Source organism: Lentinula edodes (genome assembly GCF_021015755.1).
Source record: "Lentinula edodes strain Le(Bin) 0899 ss11 chromosome Unknown C8R40scaffold_6, whole genome shotgun sequence".
Classification (NCBI taxonomy): Eukaryota; Fungi; Basidiomycota; class Agaricomycetes; order Agaricales; family Omphalotaceae; genus Lentinula; species Lentinula edodes.
In genome coordinates this window covers 214,821-238,257 of record NW_025764312.1, presented here as the reverse complement: position 1 = coordinate 238,257, position 23,437 = coordinate 214,821, and the positions used below count along the sequence as shown (strand labels likewise).

The 23,437-nt window shown below is 49.0% G+C and overlaps 6 protein-coding genes across 6 annotated transcripts; 4 read left to right on the top strand and 2 right to left on the bottom strand.

The window, feature by feature from the left end:
• The first annotated feature begins 123 nt into the window (after nt 1-123).
• Nucleotides 124-1,741, top strand: C8R40DRAFT_766945 (uncharacterized protein). Its single transcript, XM_046236156.1, has 5 exons — nt 124-212; nt 278-378; nt 426-557; nt 621-1,619; nt 1,676-1,741. The coding sequence occupies exons 1-5, from the start codon at nt 200-202 to the stop codon at nt 1,679-1,681; spliced, it is 1,251 nt and encodes a 416-aa protein (XP_046089562.1). The 5' UTR covers nt 124-199; the 3' UTR covers nt 1,682-1,741.
• A 904-nt stretch (nt 1,742-2,645) lies between these two features.
• C8R40DRAFT_1038064 (glycosyl hydrolase family 61-domain-containing protein) lies at nt 2,646-4,412 on the top strand (the record flags this gene model as incomplete). Its single annotated transcript, XM_046223726.1, has 13 exons — nt 2,646-2,778; nt 2,841-2,860; nt 2,920-2,974; nt 3,036-3,130; nt 3,191-3,302; nt 3,366-3,376; nt 3,432-3,510; nt 3,565-3,598; nt 3,653-3,680; nt 3,737-3,806; nt 3,866-3,907; nt 3,960-4,247; nt 4,309-4,412. 13 exons carry the CDS (start codon nt 2,646-2,648, stop codon nt 4,410-4,412), a joined length of 1,071 nt encoding a protein of 356 aa, XP_046089561.1.
• Nucleotides 4,413-5,530: 1,118 nt separating this feature from the next.
• C8R40DRAFT_1038267 (emp24/gp25L/p24 family/GOLD-domain-containing protein) lies at nt 5,531-6,366 on the top strand (the record flags this gene model as incomplete). The annotated part of the gene is made up of 4 exons (XM_046223742.1): nt 5,531-5,867; nt 5,923-6,004; nt 6,059-6,189; nt 6,245-6,366. The coding sequence occupies 4 exons, from the start codon at nt 5,531-5,533 to the stop codon at nt 6,364-6,366; spliced, it is 672 nt and encodes a 223-aa protein (XP_046089560.1).
• Nucleotides 6,367-6,606: 240 nt separating this feature from the next.
• Nucleotides 6,607-7,199, bottom strand: C8R40DRAFT_1159021 (uncharacterized protein; the record flags this gene model as incomplete). The annotated part of the gene is made up of 5 exons (XM_046229821.1): nt 6,607-6,753; nt 6,870-6,950; nt 7,009-7,049; nt 7,105-7,126; nt 7,194-7,199. The coding sequence occupies 5 exons, from the start codon at nt 7,197-7,199 to the stop codon at nt 6,607-6,609; spliced, it is 297 nt and encodes a 98-aa protein (XP_046089559.1).
• Nucleotides 7,200-7,284: 85 nt separating this feature from the next.
• C8R40DRAFT_1089748 (uncharacterized protein) lies at nt 7,285-8,074 on the bottom strand. The gene is made up of 3 exons (XM_046227446.1): nt 7,988-8,074; nt 7,906-7,929; nt 7,285-7,842 (listed from the first exon to the last, which is right to left on the bottom strand). Exons 1-3 carry the CDS (start codon nt 8,063-8,065, stop codon nt 7,504-7,506), a joined length of 441 nt encoding a protein of 146 aa, XP_046089558.1. The 5' UTR covers nt 8,066-8,074; the 3' UTR covers nt 7,285-7,503.
• Nucleotides 8,013-8,746, top strand: C8R40DRAFT_766666 (uncharacterized protein). Its single transcript, XM_046236154.1, has 3 exons — nt 8,013-8,236; nt 8,298-8,575; nt 8,714-8,746. Exons 1-2 carry the CDS (start codon nt 8,164-8,166, stop codon nt 8,516-8,518), a joined length of 294 nt encoding a protein of 97 aa, XP_046089557.1. The 5' UTR covers nt 8,013-8,163; the 3' UTR covers nt 8,519-8,575; nt 8,714-8,746.
• The last annotated feature ends 14,691 nt before the right edge of the window (nt 8,747-23,437 follow it).

Genomic DNA, 23,437 nt, shown 5'->3' with positions numbered 1-23,437 from the left:
CGATCTTTGAACCTATACTTGAGAATCACGCTGATATATGCAGATGAGATACAAAGATGAGATGCAGTTTTATTTCAATCGTGGTGGTAGAAAGAAAAGACAGAACCGACCGGCTCATTGTGCCGGTCAAAAACTTCTTTCTCACCTTCTGTCACCTCGTTGAAGAGAACAACAAATTGAAGGAGTTCTCTAGTTCATTATGGCCGACGCTGGTAAGACCATGCGCATGATCTTTGCTGTTGTACTCACCAAATTTCCTTTTGCTTACCTTTCTCAGGATTCTTCAAAGGTACTTCAGCCGACCAAGACAGGCGTTTCTCCGACAAGGAGCTCAAGCTTCTAAAATCCATGAAGTTTCCTCCAGAATTTGACAAGAAGGTAAGCTCAATGGGCTTTGTGTCGACATCAACTCAGGGCAAGTACAGGTCGATATGCGTAAAGTCAATTTGACTGTTATTAGACCATGGATAGCAAAAAAAGTCGTAGAGCTTGTTGGCTTTGAGGATGAAGTCGTTGTTGAGTATGCTATGGGTCTTTTGGAAGACAAGCAGGAACCTGTGAGCACCTAGAATTTATATTTTGTGACACTGTATAATGTCATTTTCTATTTTGTTTTGTAGACTCCTGATCCGAAAAAGATGCAAATAAATTTAACTGGATTCCTGACAAAAGATACGCCTGCGTTCATGACTGCACTCTGGAACTTGCTCCTTGAAGCCCAATCAGATATGACTGGTGTTCCTCGGACTTTTGTCGAAGAAAAGAAGGAAGAACTGAGACGAGCGCGGGAACGAGATGGGCGTGCCATTGATGAAAGAGATCGTAGAGCCAGGCTGGACGAGATCCGGGACGAAGATCGCGGTGAACGCGGTGGCCGTGGAGGTAGAGGTAGGGGCCGTGGTCGCGGTCGCGGTCGTGGACGAGGAGGCTTTGAAGATGACCGTGGTGGTCGAACTCGAGATAGTGGCTGGGGAAGTCGTCGAAGCCCTCGACGTCGTTTCTCTCGGTCTCCACCCCCTCGACGAAGATCGCCCACTCCGCCATCTTCTGCTGGCTCACGCTCACCCCCTCGAAGATATCGCTCACCTCCTCGTAGAAGGTCTCCTTCCCGCTCGCGATCTCCTACACCTCCGCGTCGATCCCTCAAGCGTCGTTCGCCCTCCCGCTCTGTCTCCAGGTCGCCTGCGCCTCCTCGTCGCCGGAACCGATCGCATTCTATGACTCCTCCTGCACGTAATAAACGATATAGGGACAGTCGTAGCCCCCCTGCTCGTAGGAGACGAATATCCCGAGGACCTTCTACTTCTCGCTCGCCGAGCAGGTCGAGGTCTCCAGCTCGTGGCCATGTGAAGCGCAGAAGAAGTGTCAGTCCTCCTAGACGCAAAGCAAATCCTTCCAGGTCCCCACCTCGTCGCGAGAGTCCTCATAAGTCCGACAGAAATGCAAGGAGATACACTCGGAGTCCCAGTCGAAGCAGTCGGAGCAGCAGTCGTACACCTCGCCGCGAATCCCCTGCCGCAGAGCGTATGGATGTTGATCGTAAAGGAGGCGGTGCAGAATTAAAGATCAAAGGACAGGCGGATGCTGAGAGGAGAAGAGCCAAGCCAAATAGTGATGAGGTGTGTCTTTTTATGACTTTCTATAAGAACTTGTCTGATGCTGAGCATCAAATGAGGAATAGGACTCGAAACCCAGGCCGTCTCAAGCTGATTTAGCACAACGAGAGAACGAGCTCAAAGAGCGTGCATTACGCAACAAAGTTGTCCGTACTCGGAAAGGTAGTGCCGCCGCTTGATAATAGACTGAAAAGGCTGAGTGCTCTTCCCTTGGGACTGTTTGTCCATATTCGCCGATTCCGATTTCAGAAAAAAACACTTCTCTTCATTCTTAGGTCTCTTGTCTCATATCACTTACACCGTTATCTTGGATCACTCGTCGCCGATGAACGATACATCGCTGGTGTATCTGTTTTCCGTTGTTATACAGCATGATTGCTTCAGAGTTTATAGATTCTACCGGTATAGTTTCTATTCACCTCGATCCATGTACTTGCTGTTGATTTGTTTTTTCTACCAACCCTCGCCCTGAATGTTTAATGCCATACCAATAATCTTACCTGACGTGCCCCAAGTGATATCTTCAAACGGTCTATCAGTCCTACTGCATGACAATAGAATGAAATGGAACGGCAACGGACTCAGTGACGTCTCTTCAGCCCTAAAGCTATTCATCGGGACAATCCCGGCTGGTTCTTGTCCGGTGTTTCCAAGGACGAACCCCCTCGTGCTCCACACTCTTTTTCCGAGTTGGCACTTTCTCTGCTAGATATTTCCCGACTATTGAAGCTTGTCGCGTCCTTGTGATTTTATTTCGGTGCTCAGATCAGAGCTGTATGAATCAAGGTAGTTGTCGATTGGCAGTTTCTCCGCTATCGCAGGATATTATAATTTGATTTCATACACTCGATGAAAATACGGATAAATATTTGGGTCTTTGACCAGGAATGTTTAACATGGTCCGCTGTAGGGTGAGAAGTACTGCCCGGCGGGTGTTTAAAATGCCAAGTTTCTAGTCAAGCAGAAACTGGTGCACATCGCCTCTACTACTATACTCTAGTTTTTTGGATTTCTGAGCAGTGAATAAGTATGTACTACTCGCTCATCGCAGCAGCGTGTTTTGTTGCGTCGGCTTCGGCCCACGCTACCTTCCAAGACCTTTGGATTAATGGAGTCGATGCAGGTAGCTCTTGTGTGCGTCTTCCTCTCAGTAATAATCCTGGTGAGAGAAATGTTTTTTACACCCCTCCCACATTATTGATCGTCATCTTTCGCCGCCAACAGTAACGGATGTCACGTCGGATGTAAGCGCCTTTCCTGCACAACAAAGCTATAGATTTGAATCGGTTGCTTGTATTTCTAGGATTTAACTTGCAATGTTACCCCTACGCCATCTTCCGGCGTATGCCCGGTAATGCGTACGCCTTTCCACTACATTGTAGTATGCTTCACTTCCCAACCTGATACATTCTACAATAGCTGGGGATCAAGTCACTGTTGAGATGCATCAGCAACCAGCAGACCGTTCTTGCGCTAACCAGGCAATTGGTGGAGATCACTATGGGCCTATCAATGTAATTGACTTCTAGGATGGCTCCTCCTGGTGCTGACTAGATTGCATTTCCCCTCCGAAGATTTATCTCGCACCAGTTGACGACGCGACAACCGCAGATGGACCAAGTGCCTCTTGGTTTAAAATTTCAGAGATTGGTCTCCCGTCTGACAATCCCGATTACTGGGGTACCGGTAAGTCAGAAGAGCTCTTATTGCAAGTGTTGATTCGTTTCTGATGCCTGATTGTAATCTCAGAGGTTCTCAATGTAAGTTGGTTTCCTTTAAGTTTGTTCGAGGTCTTATTAATGATTGGATACACAGGATAACTGCGGACATTACACATTCACCATTCCTTCCGATATCAAACCAGGAAACTATCTTCTCCGTGCAGAAGTCATCGGTGAGTGGTTCCCAGTGCATTTGGAGTAGGTCGGGATCTAATAATGATGGAAAGCTCTTCACGTTGCATCTTCTGTTGGAGGCGCACAGTTAGTACTTTCATGAATTCCGAACGTTAAACTTACTAACGCCACGTACTGTAGATTCTACATGTCCTGTTACCAAATCAACGTTCGTCGACTTTCAATGTTAGTTTCCCGTAAGGTGGTGTTCATTGGTGTAACTAGATTGGTGGCACCGGAACCGCCAGCCCTTCTGGTGTCAGTATTCCTGGAGCTTACAGTGCTACAGACCCGGGTATGCTTCCATGAATGTCTATAATGACATCTTGGAAATCTCATTGTGACTGGTCCTAGGTATCCTCATCAACATCTACCAACAACTCGACACTTACGAAAGTGAGCTTGCTTCCATCTTATTCCTCAGTAACTTGTTCATTTCTGGCCACAGTTCCTGGACCCTCGCCGTACGGCACCACTTCTCCGACCGTTGCTTCCACCCCCTGGCCTACCACAGCGACATGGGATACCGCTCTCCAGCCATCCACCGTTCCGACTGTAGTCCCGACTTCAATTCCTGGAGGCGTGCCCGCTAGCAGTACTGATGGTAGTGGTACCATATCTCCTACTACAGTTCCTACTACGGTGACGACCGTCGCTCCTACTACGACGGTCACCCCGACGACTTCTGCTCCTACTAGTACTTCTGTGGCGTCTGGTGCTTATGGCCAATGCGGAGGTAAGCCGTTGGCGCTCGATCCTGATCTGAACAGTGGCTGACTCTGGTTTTTTTAACGTAGGTATCGGCTGGACTGGTCCTAGTGCTTGTGTAGTTGGATTCTCGTGCGTTGTCACCAACGCCTGTAAGTGCCTTCTTCCTCTCGAACGACCTTTGCATGACTAACGCGATTGATAAAGACTACTCTCAATGTGTTCCTTCCTGAATACTCAGCGGCAGCAGGTTCTCGACGAAGTTGTGTACCTATATTACAATGTAAATTCGCGAATCAATGAAGTAAAATGTGTTGAAGTAGTTACAAGGACCATTACCCAAGTCGAATTGGATCCAACGATATCTTGTGGAATACATTATATGAATAGGAGGACCAATTAGGCCTTATAATTACATGTTGTTCAAAAGGCTCGTTGCACGACTAACGCTCAACTGTGAGTATGCAAACTGCCTGTCCAATTGTATAGTCCAATGCTACAAGTGCATAATTTGTGAAAGTTGTGCCCTAGGCTACGTCCTTGTTCCGCATCCAACGCTTGTTATGTTCAGGAATCGTGCCAGAGACAATCACAACGACTGCAATGTCTTCGACTTCTAGGGGCATCGCAATGGTGGAAGGAGCCAGTCTACAGAACTATTTGATATTTGATTAACGGTCTTCGTCAGAGCACTGCTAGGAAAGTTCCCCTCTATATTCCTCGCTAAGACGTCCGAATATCATTTGTCCAGCTGTGGAACGCGTTCCATTTCGTATAAATCCTCACCAGTATTGTGATCTCTCACGACACATTGCAATTCGGATTGATGCACCTCGAGGATATTGGTGGCTTGTTCTTCGGATTTGGGGTCGGAACGATTCGAAGGGAGAGAATGTCAGGTAGAGCCAGTCACAGGAAAACTTGAAGTGAGTAGGAAAAGAACAACGAACCCATTGATAATTTCTAGATTTTGCAAGAGAAACACATACACTGGACGGAACGCTGAGGGGGGTCTCTTTGATAGTCAGGATACAGACACGCTAATAGATTTTTGTCAGAGAAAAACCGGTGGTCACTTAAGGCTATTCAAGGCAAATGTTGCGAAGTTGAAACATGCGCAGCTGTTGCCCCGAGCTATGAAGGCGATATTTAGGACTTGGGGGCGATACTACGCAAAACGTTGAGGTTTTCGAAATTGAGTTCATCGAGGTTCATCAAGTTCTTTGAAGTTTGCCCTGCTTTCGGAGTACCACATTGATTACATAAGCTGTCCGCTACTTCCTCGAATTTCTTTCATTTTCAGCAGTGGTCATGGCTCGACTTTCCCCAGTCTTCTTCTCCTTTGTACTTACTACAACTTTACTCCTACTAGCAGACCCTGCTTCCGCGGTCAAGTTTCAAATTCAAGCTTACCGGTATCCCCAGTCGAAATGCATATGGAACCCTATACATAATAACGCTCTAATCATCGTCACTGCGAACGTCGGACCTGGTGAAGGACAGCAGGTGGATGTGGAGATTGTGGACTCGAGTCCTCAGAAGAATGTATATCTGAGTAAAAAGAATATCAACGGGGAGACACGATTGGCTGTCACGTCTCATGCTGAGGGCGAAGTCGGTGTTTGTTTCAAGAATACTCTGGATAGCAGTACGTAGTATTGTATTTGCACTTTTCTGTTTTGCTCAAGTGAATGTTTTGCTAGGTTATCCGTCTGAAAAGGCTTCAAAGGCTGCACGTATCATTGACTTGGACGTCGACATTGGCGCTGATGCTGTAGATTACAAGTACGTATATATCTCCTACTTACTCGTTGAACTTTGCGGCTGATAAACCCCCAGTGCAATTGCGAACCAAGAATCACTCTCGGGCTTAGAAACGGAAATGCGCAAGCTAGAAGGCATAGTGAAAGAAATCGTGGATGAGATGGCGTATCTCAAAAAGCGAGAACTACGTTTCACGGATACCAACAGTGCGTTATGAACTCTCCTGCTCAAATAATGATATATTGAAGCATTTTACTGCAGTGTCCACCAACAACCGTGTACAAAACTTTGCCTGGTTCACCATACTATCCCTTGCTGGTCTGGGCGCGTGGCAAATAATGCACTTGCGTTCCTTCTTTAAGCGCAAGTATCTTATCGACTGAGAGGCATTACTGGTGTTGTGTATGAAACCTATGATACTTCTGTACGATATCTCATAATGGGAAAGCGTGCTAATGGACTAGAACGCAATAATACCTCCTCTCCGAGAGTTCCTAACCCTAGGCAACGGAAACATCGGAAAGTAGACGTGTTTACCTCTAAGAATATTTGGTTCCCTGTTAAATGGTGCGATGCTAACGCTGTAAAAGGGCTTAAGGAGTCTAGTAGAATTCATGGAACATTCATTTTGACTGGTCTTGTCCTCGTTGGATCAAGCCTACTCCTACTATTACGCCGTCCGACAGAATATCCGCAGTCTTTTGGCCTTCCTTCGCCTTTGCTTCAGCTTGACGGATAAATTCGTCTTGAATAGCCTTTGCGCGTGCAGCCTACGGAGAACCAAGCGGGTGACGTTTGGAAGCAGAGGTACGAGTGGGAGGAGGATAATGAAGAGGGGAAATGTATCTATGAGTTCGCTGTTTGATATCAGCAAAACAGAACGCACCTCCTTGGTATGGTGTAAACATTCTAGATAATCATCACCTTGAGGACGACAGTCAGTGGGAAAATCTGCGTTGGCGTAACACTGAAATCCATGCGCAAGTTAGAGCGAGCAATCATCGATTTCGCTTAGAGTTATTGACCTTCTGGAATTCCTGCCAATACGCAAAGCATCGGGAGCGTCCTAGAAAGCAAATATTCACATCTGAATAGGACCACCAGTTTTGAGTTGAATTCACCTCCTCCCCAGCCATAACCTGACTATGAGAGGCAAACGGAATTACAGTGTGAGTAATGAATTTGCAGTTGGAAACTCGAGTGAACGTACTGCCATGTTGTCGTTCGAAAGAAAGAAGCAATATTGCCGCCCAGGTGACGCCCGCCGGACTGTGTGAAGTATGTCCCAGTCAGGATCTCATCCATTCTCATCCATCTTCAACGTTCCAAGGCTGCGGAACATAATTGACACTGCGTGAATTCGACTAGAGAAACTTCGACAAAATTTTTCCAAAGTTCCTTCACAATTCCGGTCCAAATAATAATCGTACAATTTACAAGACAAACATCATTTTATACAATTTTCGAGGTAAGTACTCGTCTTCAGCAGAGCCTTGGAAGTGGTCCCATTCCGTCCTCGCTCAGAAACCAACATTGATGGAACTTGTGCCAGGGGTGTAACAGAATCCATCATCCAAACGCACTCCACAGGTCGAAAGCTGGTTGCAACTACCTCCACATCCACCGCGGTCACAAAATCCCACATTATTCGTGGCCGAGAGACAGTTAGTGTTCGGAGCGTTAAGACAAGTGGCACCGCCGTTATAGACGGTGCACGCGCCTCCGCATACGTCTTGCGTTCTGACGCTGCAATAGACAACCATAGTGTCCTCGGTGATTCGTTTGGTGATGGGTTCACCAATAAAGGTGAGGTTGGCCTCTGTGGTCGCGATCCATTCAAGGATTTTGTCCTTGGTGACCTGTCAGTTATCTTTGCGTGAGCATTTTCTATGAGCCTGAGCGTTCTAGAGACTAGTACTAACAATTTCACCATTCCTCAGTTGAACCTAGACAAACCAGTGGTCAGTGATGCAACAAGTGAAATACAGTGAGCTCAAGCCATACCGCAACAGCATTGACACTGTTTACAAGGGAGATAGCAGTGACAATGGCACTGGTAAGAGTGAGGTACTTGAACTGCATGGCGGTGCTGATGGTTTTGTTTGCTCGATGAGACTTGGCCTTTATAGGGTTCTCCTTTCGAGTTCTAAACTCGAATTTTCTGCAGGAGATGAAAATTCATGCATCGGATTTGTGTTTGTATGCCGCCAAGACATAATTTTCCGACCTTGGTATTGTGCTTGGTACTTACAGGTATGGCAGATGCCATTTGCATAGTAATTGCCACCTTGATGCCATTGCTGAATGTGCCGAGGCAATGTGCATGATGGGTTCTCCCTTGAAACCAGGATGAAAACTCAATGCTGCCAAATTTTTGGAAAGGAGAAGGACATGTATGCTGATGGTTTAATTTATGTCTTTGTGTCGGGTAATTTCAAGATTGCTTGCCACCTGTGTTGGCTGAGTACTGCTGGATTTGGCTTACAGCATGAACCTGTGTATGCCAAGCTGCCTTCAATTCCTTTGAAACTTTAACCCCATTTTATGCATCTATGAGATTTCCTGCAAGTTACTTGTCAAGAGCTTTCATCCGTAAGCACCTATCTTTTTTGCCTACATAGTAACACTTAGTAACATCGGCAATATTAATGCACTAATCCAACTGCTGTTCACATTCTCTTGTTAATATTTTGATCTCAATGTGTTTATTCCACTGGAGAGGTATATTAGTTGCCCTTGGTTTGAAAAAATGCAATTATCGATCCTTGAGTTTGATAAGTGATACAAAAATACTAGTTGAACAGATCTAATTGTCATAAAGTACGCAGCCCCTATCATTTTCCCTTTCTCACCGTCTCGACGCCTTTACTTGTACAATACATCATCCCATCGCTGTCAATCTCCATCGATTACTGATCTATCTATTACTGATCCACCTGACCCACCTGCTCTTTCTATCGGCTTCCGCCTCCTTCCTTGCCCCTGAACTGTACAGTATTACATCGTTGTTTCTCGCAGACTAGATTATGTATATATAGCCAACCCTCCACAGCCTGGTCCCTTATCTTGACCTCTCTGTCATTATCTGGGACCAGGTATGTGCTTACTTATTATTACCTATGACTACGATACTCAATATATCTCTGTCATTATCTGGGACCAGTTCGCCTCCGCTCCGCTTAGTCGCTCCGCCTCACTCACCTGCTTAGTCGCTCCGCCTCACTGCCTGGCTTAGTCACCCCGCTTCCTGCTCCGCTAGTCACTCCGCCTCTGCCGCTTCGTGACATTAGGTCAAGATCCATTACTGCACTGACAGCCTACCGATAAGGTTGTCCTTGCAGGATCCGTAGACACCACGTCTTCCCCAGTCCCGCCCGATTCTGAAACACCTGCTGCCAGTATAGACTGCTCCACACTCCCGCACGCACTTGACCCCAGAGACCAAGCTCACGCCCACAACAACAACGATACTTGGCGCGATTGCCAGTCTCAACCTTGCCCCAACGCCCTTTCGAACTCGATCCGAGAGCCACTCACTGTGAGCAATATAACCTTCCTGCCAATTCCCCAACCCCGACTGCCTACTCCCATCATGTCGACTCCTGTCCCGCCTGCCCCAAATACCTCTGCTGAGGATCTCATGGCTCAGCTCATCAGACAAGTAGCCAGCCTTGCTACAGCCATGGAGGAACGCTCATCCTCCAAGTCAAGCATGAACAAACCCGAGGTCTTCAAGGGTAAAGATGGTGCTGAAGCTCGTCGCTTCATGGCTCAGTTCCAAAATTGGGCGTCAGAACAACCGGATCTCGCCAAGAGCCAAGTTAAACTTATCAAGTCCGCCCTGGGCTTCTTCACAGAAAGTGCTGGAGATTGGGCAACTCCCCATCTGTTACACTTCAGTGCAGAGAATCCCCCTTTCGGAGGAAACTGGGATACGTTCTTGAAGGAATTTAGCCAGCGGTTTGAACCAATGGACCCAGGTATGGAAGCCCATAGCGAGATCAAGAACCTCAGACAAAGTAAAGGGCAGACAGTTGCAGAATTTGCCCAGAAGTTCAAGGATATCGGAGATCGGACTGAAATGTCTGATATTGATTTACGGGAACGCTTCTTCACCGCCTTACTTCCGGAGATCCGACAACACCTTATCATCGTAAACATCGCCCAAGGAATCGCTCCGACTTTGAAAGAGGCAATCAAACGAGCCATATCGGTGGATGTCTACCTGCATGATCCCACCATGACCGGCCGAAACACCGGACACGCTCCTGCACACACTGCTCACATTACCCCTGCCGACCCTCACGCCATGGACATTGATGCTACTCATACCAGCACTGGGAATAGCAGGGAGGCCTTCCTTGCCCGTATGCGCGGACGATGTTTTGGTTGTGGAGCTCAAGGCCATGTTAAGCAGAATTGCCCACACAAGGAGACTACCTGCCGATACTGTGGACGCCGGGGACACCTAGAATCCGTCTGTCAGGACAAGTTCATGGGACTTAGTCGCGACCGTGGCCGACGCCAACAGCCTCGCCGTCAGCAGATCTCAGCCACGGCGGCACCATTTACCTTATTCCCAAACGAATCAGTTCAGATTGCCGCCTCAATCCCAACACCTGTCGCTGGACCTGCTATACCGAGCCCCGCTAATCAGGACTTCTCCACCCAAATTGGACAAATAAGGGAATTGTTGGACCGTGCTAATGCCATGTCTCCTCCGTCCTCTGGTTTTCAGCAGGGTTTTTAAAGAGGGTACCCGCTCCGGCTGCACCGAGAGTACCCCATAATCAGTTTACTATGTTCGCTACCTCTTCGTATGACTCGCTCCCATCATGTACAATATCATCTATTTGGGAATTAAATTCCAGCTCCCCACATTTCCGAATTCATGCGAAACTGAGAGGAAGGAACCATAGTATAACAACCGCAGCCATGGTAGACTGTGGAGCTACCGCCCTGTTTTTAAACCAAGACTTTGCCACCAGAAATCACGTAACCTGCGCACCCCTCCATAAACCAATCGATGTATTCAATATTGATGGTACACCTAACCGAGCCGGGCGAATCACCCACTTTGCACGCTTAGCACTCACAGTGGATAACCAGGAGCGATGGATGGATTTCCTGATCACAAACTTAGGAGGAGAGGATATTATTCTCGGACTCCCCTGGTTACGGAAGGTAAATCCAGAGATTGACTGGGAGAAGGGACGACTTTCAGTAAAGCCACCCCGGGTACATATAGAGGAAGTAGAAGATGAGCAGACTTCACACCCTCACCTAGTGGCGTCTACTACCGATAGTCCAATCCAGGAACTCCTGAACGAAGGATCCCAACGCGAACCCAATCACACTGAGGCAGACCTAGAGGAGAATGAAATCATAACAGCAACGGAGGAATCCCCAATACACCGAATACGAGCCAATCACAAAACGCGTCGGGCATGGGTGAAAGCGGGGATATTGGAAGAACAAACAGAGGAAGTATGGTGCTCAGCAGGGTTCACATATTCTCAACAACTAGCAGAGGAGGCTAACCGCGATAAACCCATTAAAACCTTTGAGGAGATGGTCCCTGAGCAGTACCGAGACTTCAAGAAGGTTTTCTCTGAATCTGCCTCTGAGCGATTACCTGCCCATCAGCCCTGGGATCACGCTATCGATCTTGTACCCGGAGCACCAGCAACCATGCGGACAAAGATCTACCCAATGTCCTTGAACGAGCAGGAGGAACTCGACCGCTTTCTAGAAGAAAACCTACGGAAAGGCTACATCGTTCCCTCGAAGTCACCCATCTCATCTCCAGTCTTCTTCGTGAAGAAGAAGGATGGGAAACTCCGTTTCGTACAGGACTACCGGAAACTGAATGAGTATACTGTGAAGAACCGATACCCTCTCCCATTAGTTGCTGATATCATTAGCCGGCTTCAGGGAGCGCGATATTTCACCAAGTTTGACGTTCGCTGGGGCTACAATAATGTGCGGATTAAGAAGGGGCATGAATGGAAGGGCGCATTTGCAACAACTCGGGGCTTGTTCGAGCCTAAGGTTATGTTCTTCGGTCTCACGAATTCCCCTGCCACATTCCAAGCACTTATGAATGCGATATTTGCTGATCTCATTGCAGCTGGCAAGGTGGCAGTCTACCTAGACGACATCCTCATATTCAGTAACGACCTCAAGGAACACCGACAAGTGGTACGGGAAGTATTAACGCGACTAGAAAAGCACGACCTCTATTTGCGCCCAGAGAAGTGTGAATTTGAACAGCAACAGATCGAATACCTGGGACTTATCATTTCAGAAGGGGAGGTGAGAATGGATCCGGTCAAAGTAGCGGCTGTTCGTGACTGGCCAGTCCCTACCAACCTCCGGGAACTGCGAGGATTTTTGGGGTTTGCAAACTTCTACCGGCGCTTTATCCGAAATTTTGCAAGAATAGCTCGACCTTTGAACGACCTAACCAAGAAGGATACCACCTTTAACTGGACTGGTACACAACAGGAGGCATTTGACACCCTTCGAGAGGCCTTCATCTCCGCACCAATCCTTGCTCTATGGGCGCCAGATCGGCCCACTCGAATTGAGGTAGACGCATCAGGCTTTGCTACGGGAGGCGCCCTCATGCAGAAGCTGTTAAGATCATGTACACCGAGTAACCGTGCCAAAGCTACAAGGTGCCTAAGTGCGGAAGACGAGTGGGACAGTAGTGAAGTTATTAACAACACCGCCGTTACGCCGTTAGTCCCCGGAGAGCGAGAGTAGAGAGAGAGGAGCTAAGTAGCAGCCAGGTCGGAGCGGCGGTATCGCCGATGACGAGGAGCGGACCAGAGGACGTTAAAGTCCTAAGGTCAAGGAGGACGTATTTCAAGGCGTTGAGCCAGAAGACTTAGAGAAGAGCTAAGTTGAGAAGGGAGATCTAAGTTGATCTAAGTTGATAATTAAACTGAGGAACTACAGTAGCGTACAGGCAGTATTTATATCTACGGAACGGCGCATCGGTGCGGAGCGCCAGACTAACTACTAGGAGCTATACGAGTAGTACCTGCAGGGTAGAGTAAAAGACAATAAGGAGAGACTAGAACGAAAGAGTAAAAGACAATAATGAGAGACTAGGACGAAAGGATATGTGTAGCGAGAAAGAACAATAGGGAGAGATTACAATAAGAGCAGATCTTCGGAGTACCGAGCGGCGGAATGGAGGCCCGCGGCATGGACTTGACAGTATCCCCCTCTTAGGCTTGAGCCCTCGAAAGCCATTAATACCGGGAGTTGGTTAGTCACCAAAGAAAAATTTTAAAGGCCGTCAGCATCGGGGATTTGGCCCATCAGTCAGCAGGAAAATTTTCGAAAGCCGTTGGTACCGGGAATTGGCGTTAGTCATCAGTGAAAATTTTCGGTTCACCGTACACCAAGTACAATTCGAAGGAAAATTTTCGCTGGTCCGTGCGCAGTTTTGCCGTATAAAAGGCCCCGAGTTTCGCCGATAAGACCCAAGTTTCCAAAATCTTCTAAGTCAAAAGATGTCCGCTAGCCGCACTACTACAACCACTATTTCTGCTACTGCCGGCCCTTCGCGGTCGCGCCCCGTTCCACCGCCACCACCACCACCACCATCCGACTCCGCCGCTCAAGAGGAGGAGGACCTCGAGGACGAAGACGAGGACGAAATTATCAGGAGGGCGCATGCACGAGTGGAGCGGGTGAGAGCGAGGAAGGCGGCGGAGGCCGCTAGGAAGAAAGCTGAGGAGGAGGCTGCAAGGGCGGCAGCGGAGAGAAAGAGGGAGGCGCAGGAGGCGCGAGAGCAGGCCCGCCGGGCGCAGCAACAGCAGGAGGAGGTGACTGAGAGGAGGAGGCTGTTGGCCGCGGCGGCGACAGCTAGGAGTCAACGGGGTACCTCTCCCAGTGAGGTGTCGGCTTCACCGCGGCGTCCCGTGGTGGAGATTCGGAGGACGAAGAGTAAGGGTAAGGGCAAGGCAAGGGCAGAGGTATGTGTTCTTATCTTATCAATTTCGCTAGTACTAACCTGAAAATTCTTCAGCCGGTCGGCGGGGACCCCGATGATGGGGATGAGGGCGACGACGACGACGACGACGACAAGGAGCCCTGCGAACGATGCAGGGCTAAGAAGATCTCTTGCCAGATGCAGGCTGGCAAGAGAAGTTCAGTCATATGTAAACCCTGTCACGACGCGAAAGTCCGGTGCTCGTACTCCGGGCGGCCGTCGACTGTGAAGCGAGAAGGTGGTTCTAACCCGACCGGCGAGCGCCTGGCTGTCTTGGAGAGCCAGGTGGCTCAACTACTGGCGGACAACCGACAACTTCGGGATGGGCAGGTGAAAGCCAACACCTACCATCGACACATGAACCGGAAGTTGGATTGGCTGGTAACGGATGCCGCGAGGAGGAGGAGAACACCCCCGGAAATGCCGCAAGCCGGACCGTCGGAGTTGCCGAAGAAGCGGAGAAGGGTAATGGACAGCGATGAAGAAGAAGATCGCGAGAGAGAGAAAGAGGTGGAGGAAATGGGAATGGAGGAAGATGGGGAAGGAGATGAAGAAGAGATGGTAGAGGAGGAACCGGCGCCGGCTAAGGCGCAGTCGGAGAAAGGGAAGGAAAGGGCGGAGTAGAGTATCTACGGACATCGGACTTCGGCCCTTCGGCCCTCTTCTTGTAATCTTCTTGTAACCCTGCCCCCTTCGTATAGTTTTTGTTTCTTTTTGGTTTTTTGAACTTTGTATATATAAAAAAATGTCAACTCGATTTTTGAAATCGGAAAGCGAATGGGCCGCGAAGCGGCGGAAGAATTAATTAGTTCGAAGTGTAAGTAGTTGTAAATGTAAATGAAATATAAGTGAAAAGATACATTGAAGGAGAAAGTAAGCAATTAAGAGAAAGAGATAAACACTCAATTTGCTATCATCGTGTTTATCCTCTAAACGCACGAAGTAAACTTCGGCGGAGCGCGGCGAAAAAGGAAAATGGAATAAAATGATTTTGTGTGATCAAGGTCCAGGTTTGTGAGGGTATCGGGCGTGGAACGCCGGTACAAGTTCGTCAGCATGTAATTCATCAGCAGCAACCCAGGAGAATTCATCGTCGGTACCTTCATAACCGGCCCACCGAATGTAATAACGTAGAGGACAACGTTTATACCTTCTGTCCAGCTTGGAGTCGAGGATTTCGGCAACGTTGTACTCCTCTTCCCCATCAACTTCAATTGGAGGTGGAGGAGATTGAGTACGATTCGGGAAAGGATTCGGCGTAACCGGCTCCAGCTGTGAGACGTGGAAAACCGGATGAATGCGGCGAAGATAGTCTGGGAGCTTGAGCTCGTAAGACAAAGTACCAGGTCGACTGATGACCTTGAAAGGACCAAGATATTTTTCTGAGAATTTTTCAGTAGGACGAGTAGAACGAATGTGCTTAGCAAGAACGAATACTTCGGAGCCGATCGGGAACTCCGGGTGCGAGATTCTTTTCCTGTCAGCTTGTTCCTTGTAACGAGACTGAGCTAAAAGGATTTCCTCTCGAAGGAAGACGTGGAGTTCATCGAGATTGACGACGAAGTCTCTGGCTAGATCAGACTTCATGTCGACCTCGGGCCGAACGGTGATATTTGGGTGGTATCCTTTGTTAGCGAAGAATGGAGTAATACCAGTGGAAGCATTGGGAGCGTTATTATAGGCGAACTCGGCGATCGGAAGTAGAGGCGACCAGTCATCTTGTTGGTAGGAACAATAAATCCTGATGTACTGCTCGAGAGTCTGGTTGACACGCTCAGTTTGCCCGTCGGCTTCCGGATGATATCCAGAGGTATAGTGAAGTTCCATGGAGAGCGCTTTACCGAGAGCCCGGAAAAACGCCGAAACAAATTCGGAACCACGATCGGAAGTAACATGATTAGGGACACCATGCTTAGAGAAAACGTGAATAACAAAAAGCTCAGCTAATTGTTCGGAAGTAATGGTGTCGTGAGTTGGAATAAATATAGCTTGTTTGGAAGATCGATCCACGACGACTAGGATAGCAGTGTAACCATTTGACATTGGCAGTTGCTCAATGAAGTCCATGGAGATGGAATCCCATGGGCGGACCGGAACCGGCAGAGGTTTCAACAAGCCGTAAGGCCGATGACGGCGGGGCTTATTGCGACCACAGATAGTGCAGGAAGTAACGTAGTCACGAACAAAGTCTCTGACCTTGGGCCAGGTGTATTGACGACGTACAGCTTCGAGAGTGCGGTTCTGGCCGAAATGGCCTGAGAGTGGATGATCATGGAAATAGCGAAGGACTTGAAGGCGAAGATCGCCGTGATTAGGGATATAAATACGGTCGTCAAGGCGTAGTAGCTTGTCACTACCTAAGCTCCAACGTTCATTGGAAGGATCTTTTGCAAGTTCCAAACCAGCAACGGAGCTCGGATCGGCGGGAAGAGCGAGAATGATAGCCTGGTGTAGGGCTTCGATATCCATGATTATCGAGGCTCGTAAAACCGGACCTTCCAAGAAGGTAGCTCGAAGAGACGCAGTGAGTTGTTCGTTAGTAAAGATAGGACGGAAGTTGTGAGGGTTCACTTGGGCGTAGCCGATATCCCCCTCTTTAGGGTAGACGTCCCAGCGTCTAGTTATCGAATCAGGTTTCTCGCCGAGTTTCCCCGGTCGGAAGCGAATGACCATATTAAATTGATGTAAAAATTCTGACCATCGGACCTGTCGGCGTGTAAGAACCTTGGTAGTAGAGAAATACTCAAGATTCTTGTGATCGGTGACGACGTCCACCGGATCACCTGAACCTTCCAGATAATGACGCCAAGCTTTAAAGGCCTCGAAGATGGCCAGTAGCTCTTTGTCGTGGGTATCGTAGTTGAGTTCCGCCGCATGAAGCGTTCTGGAAAGGAAGGCTAGAGGATGAATTTCACCGTCAGCATATTGGATGGAAAGAATAGCCGCAATGGCGTAATCGGAAGCGTCGGTCTCCACGATAAGTGGGCGATTCGGCTCCCAATGGGCCAGTATTGGCGCAGAAGTGAAAGCGATTTTGAGATTTTCGAAGGCCTCTTGACAGCTGCTGTCCCAGATCCAGGAAGCGCCTTTTCGGGTAAGCCGAGTCATCGGCACAACGATATCACTATAATTATAAATAAAACGACGATAGAAGTTTGCAAAACCCAGGAAGGACTGGATGTCCTTAACCTTCCTCGGAACCGGCCACTCTAGAACGGTCTGAACTTTCTCCTTGGACATAGTCAATCCGTCGGGAGAAAGAATATAACCCAAATACTCAACAGTATCCATATTGAATTCGCACTTGTCGGGGTTGGCGTAAAGCCGATGTTTCCGTAACCGCCGAAGGACTTCCTTGACGTGTTCTCGGTGTTCTTCTGGCGTATCAGAGTAGATCAGAATATCGTCAAGATAGACGATGACACAGACATCGAGCATGTCAGAGAAGATGTCATTAACAAACCGCTGGAAAGCCGCAGGGGCGTTCGTAAGGCCGAACGGCATGACCTTCCATTCGTAAGAGCCGTAGCGGGTCCGAAAGGTGGTCTTCCATTCGTCACCTTCAGCGATTCTGACCAGATGATAAGCGTGAGCGAGGTCCAATTTGGTGTATATTTTAGCTCTTTTCGGAGCGTCGAGGAGATCTGATATGAGTGGGAGTGGGTAACGATCCTTTTTGGTGATACGATTGAGTCCACGGAAATCGACGCAAAGGCGAAGTTTGCCGTCTTTCTTCGGGACAAAAAGGACCGGAGCGCCGTGAGGAGAGGATGATGGGGTGATGGCACCAGTAGCCAGCTGTTTGTCAATAAAGTCTTTAAGGGCGACTAACTCCTTTTCAGACAAAGGATAAATACGGCCGAGGGGCGGCGAAGCGCCCTCTTCCAAGTCAATCTTCAGGTCGTAAGGTCTGTGTTCAGGAAGAGAATCTGCAGCTATCTCGTCGAAGACGTCTGCAAACTCTGCGTACTCTTCTGGAATAGAAGGATGGAGTGGAGGGACAGTAGGAGTGGTGGAAGAGCGGTCGGCGGCGCGGGCCGCGACCTCTGAGTGGATAGCACGAAGTAAGATGGGTTCCATACCAGCGTCCTTGCAAGCCCTGTTAAAGACTGCAGCACTGACAAGTGCAATGTCGACCTCGGGAGTTTCCAGTTGAGCAGCGAATTGAGAGACCGTAGGATAAGAATAGATGGGTTCAAAGGGGAATTTGGACGAAAGGGGCTTGGCCCGTAAAGTCCGAGAGCGGGAGCGAGAGCGAGAGCGAAGTGAGTCCCCAGGAGGGGTCTCCAGAATTGTCGGTGAAACCGACGGCGACAGTTCCGGTAACGGAACAGCGACCTTTGCATCAACGGTGTTGATAGCAGAAGGCACAGACGTCTGTGGAGAATCAGGATGTGAAGTGTTACGGAACATAATGTTTCGAGATGCCCAGTCAATCAACGGATTGTAGCGGGATAAGAAACTGTAACCTAATACTGCTTTACAAGATGAATCTAAATGAGTAACATAAAAGGGTAATAGAAGCAGCTCGCCGGAAGGGAACCGAACGGCGATATTTGCCATATCGGTAATGGGTTTAGAAGATAATGAACCATCAAAGAGACGAAGATTAACAGGAGAGATTTTGGTCGTAGGAATAGAATTTTGTGAAACATAACGAGTATCAATGAAAGAGTCAGTAGAACCAGAATCAACAAGAGTAGGAAATTTAAGAAGAGCAGAGATAGGTTCGGCCGGCGCGGCCGAATCGGACAAAGGAAATTCAGTAGTCAATGATATTACAAGAGATCGTTCAATGGAAGAAAGAGCGGACGCGTTGAGATATAACTCCCCAGGTGAGGTACGAACCTGATCAACGCAGCTCCCGTTTCGTACCGGGGAACAAGAGCTGCGGACTAGTTTTCCGATTCCTCTTCAACAACCTCAACGGTTGCTTCGGGGGTTTCTTCAACCTCGGCAGCACGGCCCTTCGATTCTCGGGCCTTTCGCTTGTTGCAGTCAGCAATCTGATGCTTACCACCGCAGAAGAGACAAAGGTTGTTCTTCATCCTTCTTTCCTTCTCGGAGGGAAGGACTTTCCCATCTGCACCAAGATGGTTGAACGCGGGGCGCTGACCGCCGGATTGGCCGGAATTCGAAGAGTTCTGGGGCTTACCATTGTTGTTAGGCTTACCACCAGAGAAGGGTTTAGGCTTCGGCGTGAACGGCGCCGAAGAGCCAGATGGCTGAGAGTTGTTTTGCTGGTTAGTAGAACCAGTCTTGAAGTCCGAGGAACCCTTCTTCGGGTTCCGAGCAACAAAAGGCTTACCAGCCTCACGCTTTCTAGTTTCCTCGCGTTTCCAATAACGATTGTCAATACGAAGAACTTCTTGACGGTAATCGGCGAGCGTCGCCGGCTCGGGCAAACGCGCCATTTCGTCCTTAATGCGTTCAGCTAAGCCTCGTCCATAAGCCCATTTCAGGGCAGCAGAATCCCAGTTGGTACTAGCAGCCAGGGTGTTGAACCGGATGTTGTATTTCCGGATGTTCTCGGTTTCCTTCATCTTCAGATTACCGAGAGAATCTTCGGCCTCGCCTTGGGCGTCGTAAACGCCGAAATTGTCCTGAAGCTCCTTTACAAGGGCTTTGAAGGAGGACGTCCAGGCCGGCAGCGAGTCGAGATCCGGGTCGAGGATATCAGGGACAAACCATTCTTTGGCTGACCCACTGAGATAGGAAAGGGTGTAGTTCACCTTCCTTTGGTCGGTGAAGTACTTTGGACGGTCATTAAAGACCAGGGCGAGATTGACGAAGAACGTCTTGAGTTTACGGGGATCCGAACCGTCGAATACCTCTGGCTCCTTGACCTTGCTCTTGGATTCAGAGCTGTCAGAAGGGCGGCCGAGAGCGGCGAGGACGGTGCCAAGGGTCTCAATGGAACCCTTGAACCCCGAGAGGAGTTCCAACATAGCACGTTGCTCGTTGGGGATGTCAGGAGATATGGGAGAACGAGGTCCACCAGGTCCACCAGGACCGCCGGGACCGCCGGGACCACCAGGACCACCAGGTCCACTGGGGTCACCAGGCTCACCACGCGGTAAACCGCCAGAATCGTCATCCAGATCGTCATGATTGTTGTCGGCGCCCGGATCGTCGGGGTCGACAGGAGGGTCTTGATCCTCGTGGTCACCGGTGTCCAAATCGAAATGAGGAGGTGGGTCACGAGGAGATTCAGAAGTAGCACGACGTTGGGGTTGTTTACCCGTACGGCGGGCTATGGCTTGGAGGATTGGGGAATCAATTCGAGTAGTAGACCGGCCCCGAGCCGGAGCGACCACGGGGGGTTGTCCACGGCGAGGGGTCAAGACTTGGACAGGTTGTCCGTCACCAGTGTACAAGGTGCTGTATTCGAATTGTTGTTCCTCTTCCATAGCTTCAGGAAGAGTTGACGTAGTTGGGACTGTAGCTGGACCGAAACCGCGATTACGGCGACGTGGTTGACCGATGGCAGAGATAGAGTCGGAGAATGGGGCAAATGATTGGGCTGTAGTGAAGAAAGTATTTTCTTCGGAGTTAGCTCTAGATTGAGCTCGAGTTTTCGGAGGCATAAAAAATGATATGTCAGTACGACGTTAACGGATTGAGTTTAATTATACTGTTAAGATCATGTACACCGAGTAACCGTGCCAAAGCTACAAGGTGCCTAAGTGCGGAAGACGAGTGGGACAGTAGTGAAGTTATTAACAACACCGCCGTTACGCCGTTAGTCCCCGGAGAGCGAGAGTAGAGAGAGAGGAGCTAAGTAGCAGCCAGGTCGGAGCGGCGGTATCGCCGATGACGAGGAGCGGACCAGAGGACGTTAAAGTCCTAAGGTCAAGGAGGACGTATTTCAAGGCGTTGAGCCAGAAGACTTAGAGAAGAGCTAAGTTGAGAAGGGAGATCTAAGTTGATCTAAGTTGATAATTAAACTGAGGAACTACAGTAGCGTACAGGCAGTATTTATATCTACGGAACGGCGCATCGGTGCGGAGCGCCAGACTAACTACTAGGAGCTATACGAGTAGTACCTGCAGGGTAGAGTAAAAGACAATAAGGAGAGACTAGAACGAAAGAGTAAAAGACAATAATGAGAGACTAGGACGAAAGGATATGTGTAGCGAGAAAGAACAATAGGGAGAGATTACAATAAGAGCAGATCTTCGGAGTACCGAGCGGCGGAATGGAGGCCCGCGGCATGGACTTGACAGAAGCAAGACGATGGTCAGTGGCACCCAGTAGCCTTCAGATCGGCATCCATGCAGCCAGCAGAACGGAACTATGAAATATATGATCGGGAGATGCTTGCCATTATTGAAGCATTGAAGGACTGGAGGAATTTCCTGGAAGGACTTCCACAACCATTCGACATTATCACCGACCACTCCAACCTCGAATTCTGGCGCACAGCACAAGACCTTACCCGTCGACAAGCCCGATGGGCCCTCTATCTATCACGGTTTGATTTTCATATGATCCACCGTCCTGGCCGAGTAAACACCCAAGCTGATGCCCTTTCTCGTATGGCAGTACATCATGTATCAGATAGCGATGACAATCAGCAACAGACCGTCCTTAAACCTGGCCACTTCACCAAAATCGCCGCTTCAATCCTACGGAACCCCCTAGAGGATCGTATTCGGAAAGCCTCAGAACGGGAAGCACAAGTACTGGAAGGTCTGGAAACAGCCAAGAAGCACGGGTTACAACGCTTGGCCAATGGGATAGCTGAATGGGAGGAGGACAACGGGTTGGTCTATTACCGGGGCCGGGTATATGTACCAGCAGACAACAATCTACGCACCGAGGTACTCCGTCAATGCCATGATCATCCAACTGCTGGACATCCTGGATTACATGGGACACTTGACCTGGTCAGCACCCACTTCTGGTGGCCGACACTGCGTTCTTTTGTGGAGAAATACGTTGAGGGATGCGAGATTTGCGCCCGCAAGAAGATCCAACGGCACCCACGAGCTGTGACTCAACCACTGGATGTACCATCCGGCCTATGGGAAGAGGTAGGGGTCGACCTGATAACACAATTGCCTAACTCCCAGGGATACGACGCAGTCTTGGTCTGTACAGACCTGTATGGAAAACAAATCCATGCTATTCCTTGCACCAGCTCCATTACAGCCGAAGGTGTCGCCGATATCTATTACCGAGAAATCTTCCGTCTTCATGGTCTTCCCCTCCACTTCAAATCCGACCGCGGACCTCAGTTCGCAGCTAAACTCATGCGATCCCTCCTCGCTAGACTGGGAATTAAATCAGATCTAACCTCCGGATATCGTCCTCAGTCCAATGGCCAAACTGAACGCGCAAATCAGGAAGTGGAAAAATACATCCGCCTCTATGTGAGACGACGACAAGATGACTGGGCAGAACACCTCCCCATGGCGGAGTTTGTGATTAACTCGCGGACTCACTCGGCCCTAGGCATGTCCCCATTCGAGTTAACCTACGGATACCTTCCCCTGTTCAATATCCCGGTTGGTCAACGCAGCGGCATTCCAGCGGTGGATGACCGCATACGGATTCTCCGAGAAGCGCGACAGGATGCTGGAGCTGCCTTACATCTAGGAAAGAAGCAACAAAAGGAGGGATATGAACGTGGGAAGCGAAAAGCACATCAATTCAAAGTTGGGGACCTAGTTTGGCTAAGTGCGGAGGACATTAACCTGCAGCTATCCAGTGAAAAACTAGGAGACCGACAGCTAGGACCTTACCGTATTCTGGAGAAAGTCGGACCTCTGGATTACCGCCTTGACCTTCCCTTGTCATTAGACCGCCTTCATCCTGTCTTCCATGTCGACAAACTATATCCATGGAAAGGTAACCCCATCAATGGCGAAATACCAACACCACCAGAGCCGGTGTACTTAGAAGATGAAGATGAACCGGAATATGAAGTGGAGGAGATCTTGGACAGTCGGGTACGATGGAAGAAGTTGGAATATCTAGTAAAATGGAAAGGTTACGATGCAGGACACAACTCTTGGGAACCCGCACCCAACCTCAGCCGGGCACCAAAAATTGTTCGGGCCTTTCACAAAAAACATCCGACAGCGGCAAAACCTTGACCATCGAGGGCAATGGTCATAAGGAGGGGGGTAATGTCATAAAGTACGCAGCCCCTATCATTTTCCCTTTCTCACCGTCTCGACGCCTTTACTTGTACAATACATCATCCCATCGCTGTCAATCTCCATCGATTACTGATCTATCTATTACTGATCCACCTGACCCACCTTCTCTTTCTATCGGCTTCCGCCTCCTTCCTTGCCCCTGAACTGTACAGTATTACATCGTTGTTTCTCGCAGACTAGATTATGTATATATAGCCAACCCTCCACAGCCTGGTCCCTTATCTTGACCTCTCTGTCATTATCTGGGACCAGGTATGTGCTTACTTATTATTACCTATG

Coding starts and splice junctions, on each gene's coding strand:
- C8R40DRAFT_766666 (XM_046236154.1), top strand. CDS start 8,164: ATGCATCGGATTTGTGTTTGTATGCCGCCAAGACATAATTTTCCGACC. Junction 8,237..8,297: donor ATTGTGCTTGGTACTTACAG/GTATGGCAGATG, acceptor GAATGTGCCGAG/GCAATGTGCATGATGGGTTC.
- C8R40DRAFT_766945 (XM_046236156.1), top strand. Junction 379..425: donor CTCCAGAATTTGACAAGAAG/GTAAGCTCAATG, acceptor GGGCAAGTACAG/GTCGATATGCGTAAAGTCAA. Junction 558..620: donor TGGAAGACAAGCAGGAACCT/GTGAGCACCTAG, acceptor TTTGTTTTGTAG/ACTCCTGATCCGAAAAAGAT.
- C8R40DRAFT_1089748 (XM_046227446.1), bottom strand. CDS start 8,065: ATGCAGTTCAAGTACCTCACTCTTACCAGTGCCATTGTCACTGCTATC. Junction 7,930..7,987: donor ACAGTGTCAATGCTGTTGCG/GTATGGCTTGAG, acceptor TGGTTTGTCTAG/GTTCAACTGAGGAATGGTGA. Junction 7,843..7,905: donor AACTGAGGAATGGTGAAATT/GTTAGTACTAGT, acceptor GATAACTGACAG/GTCACCAAGGACAAAATCCT.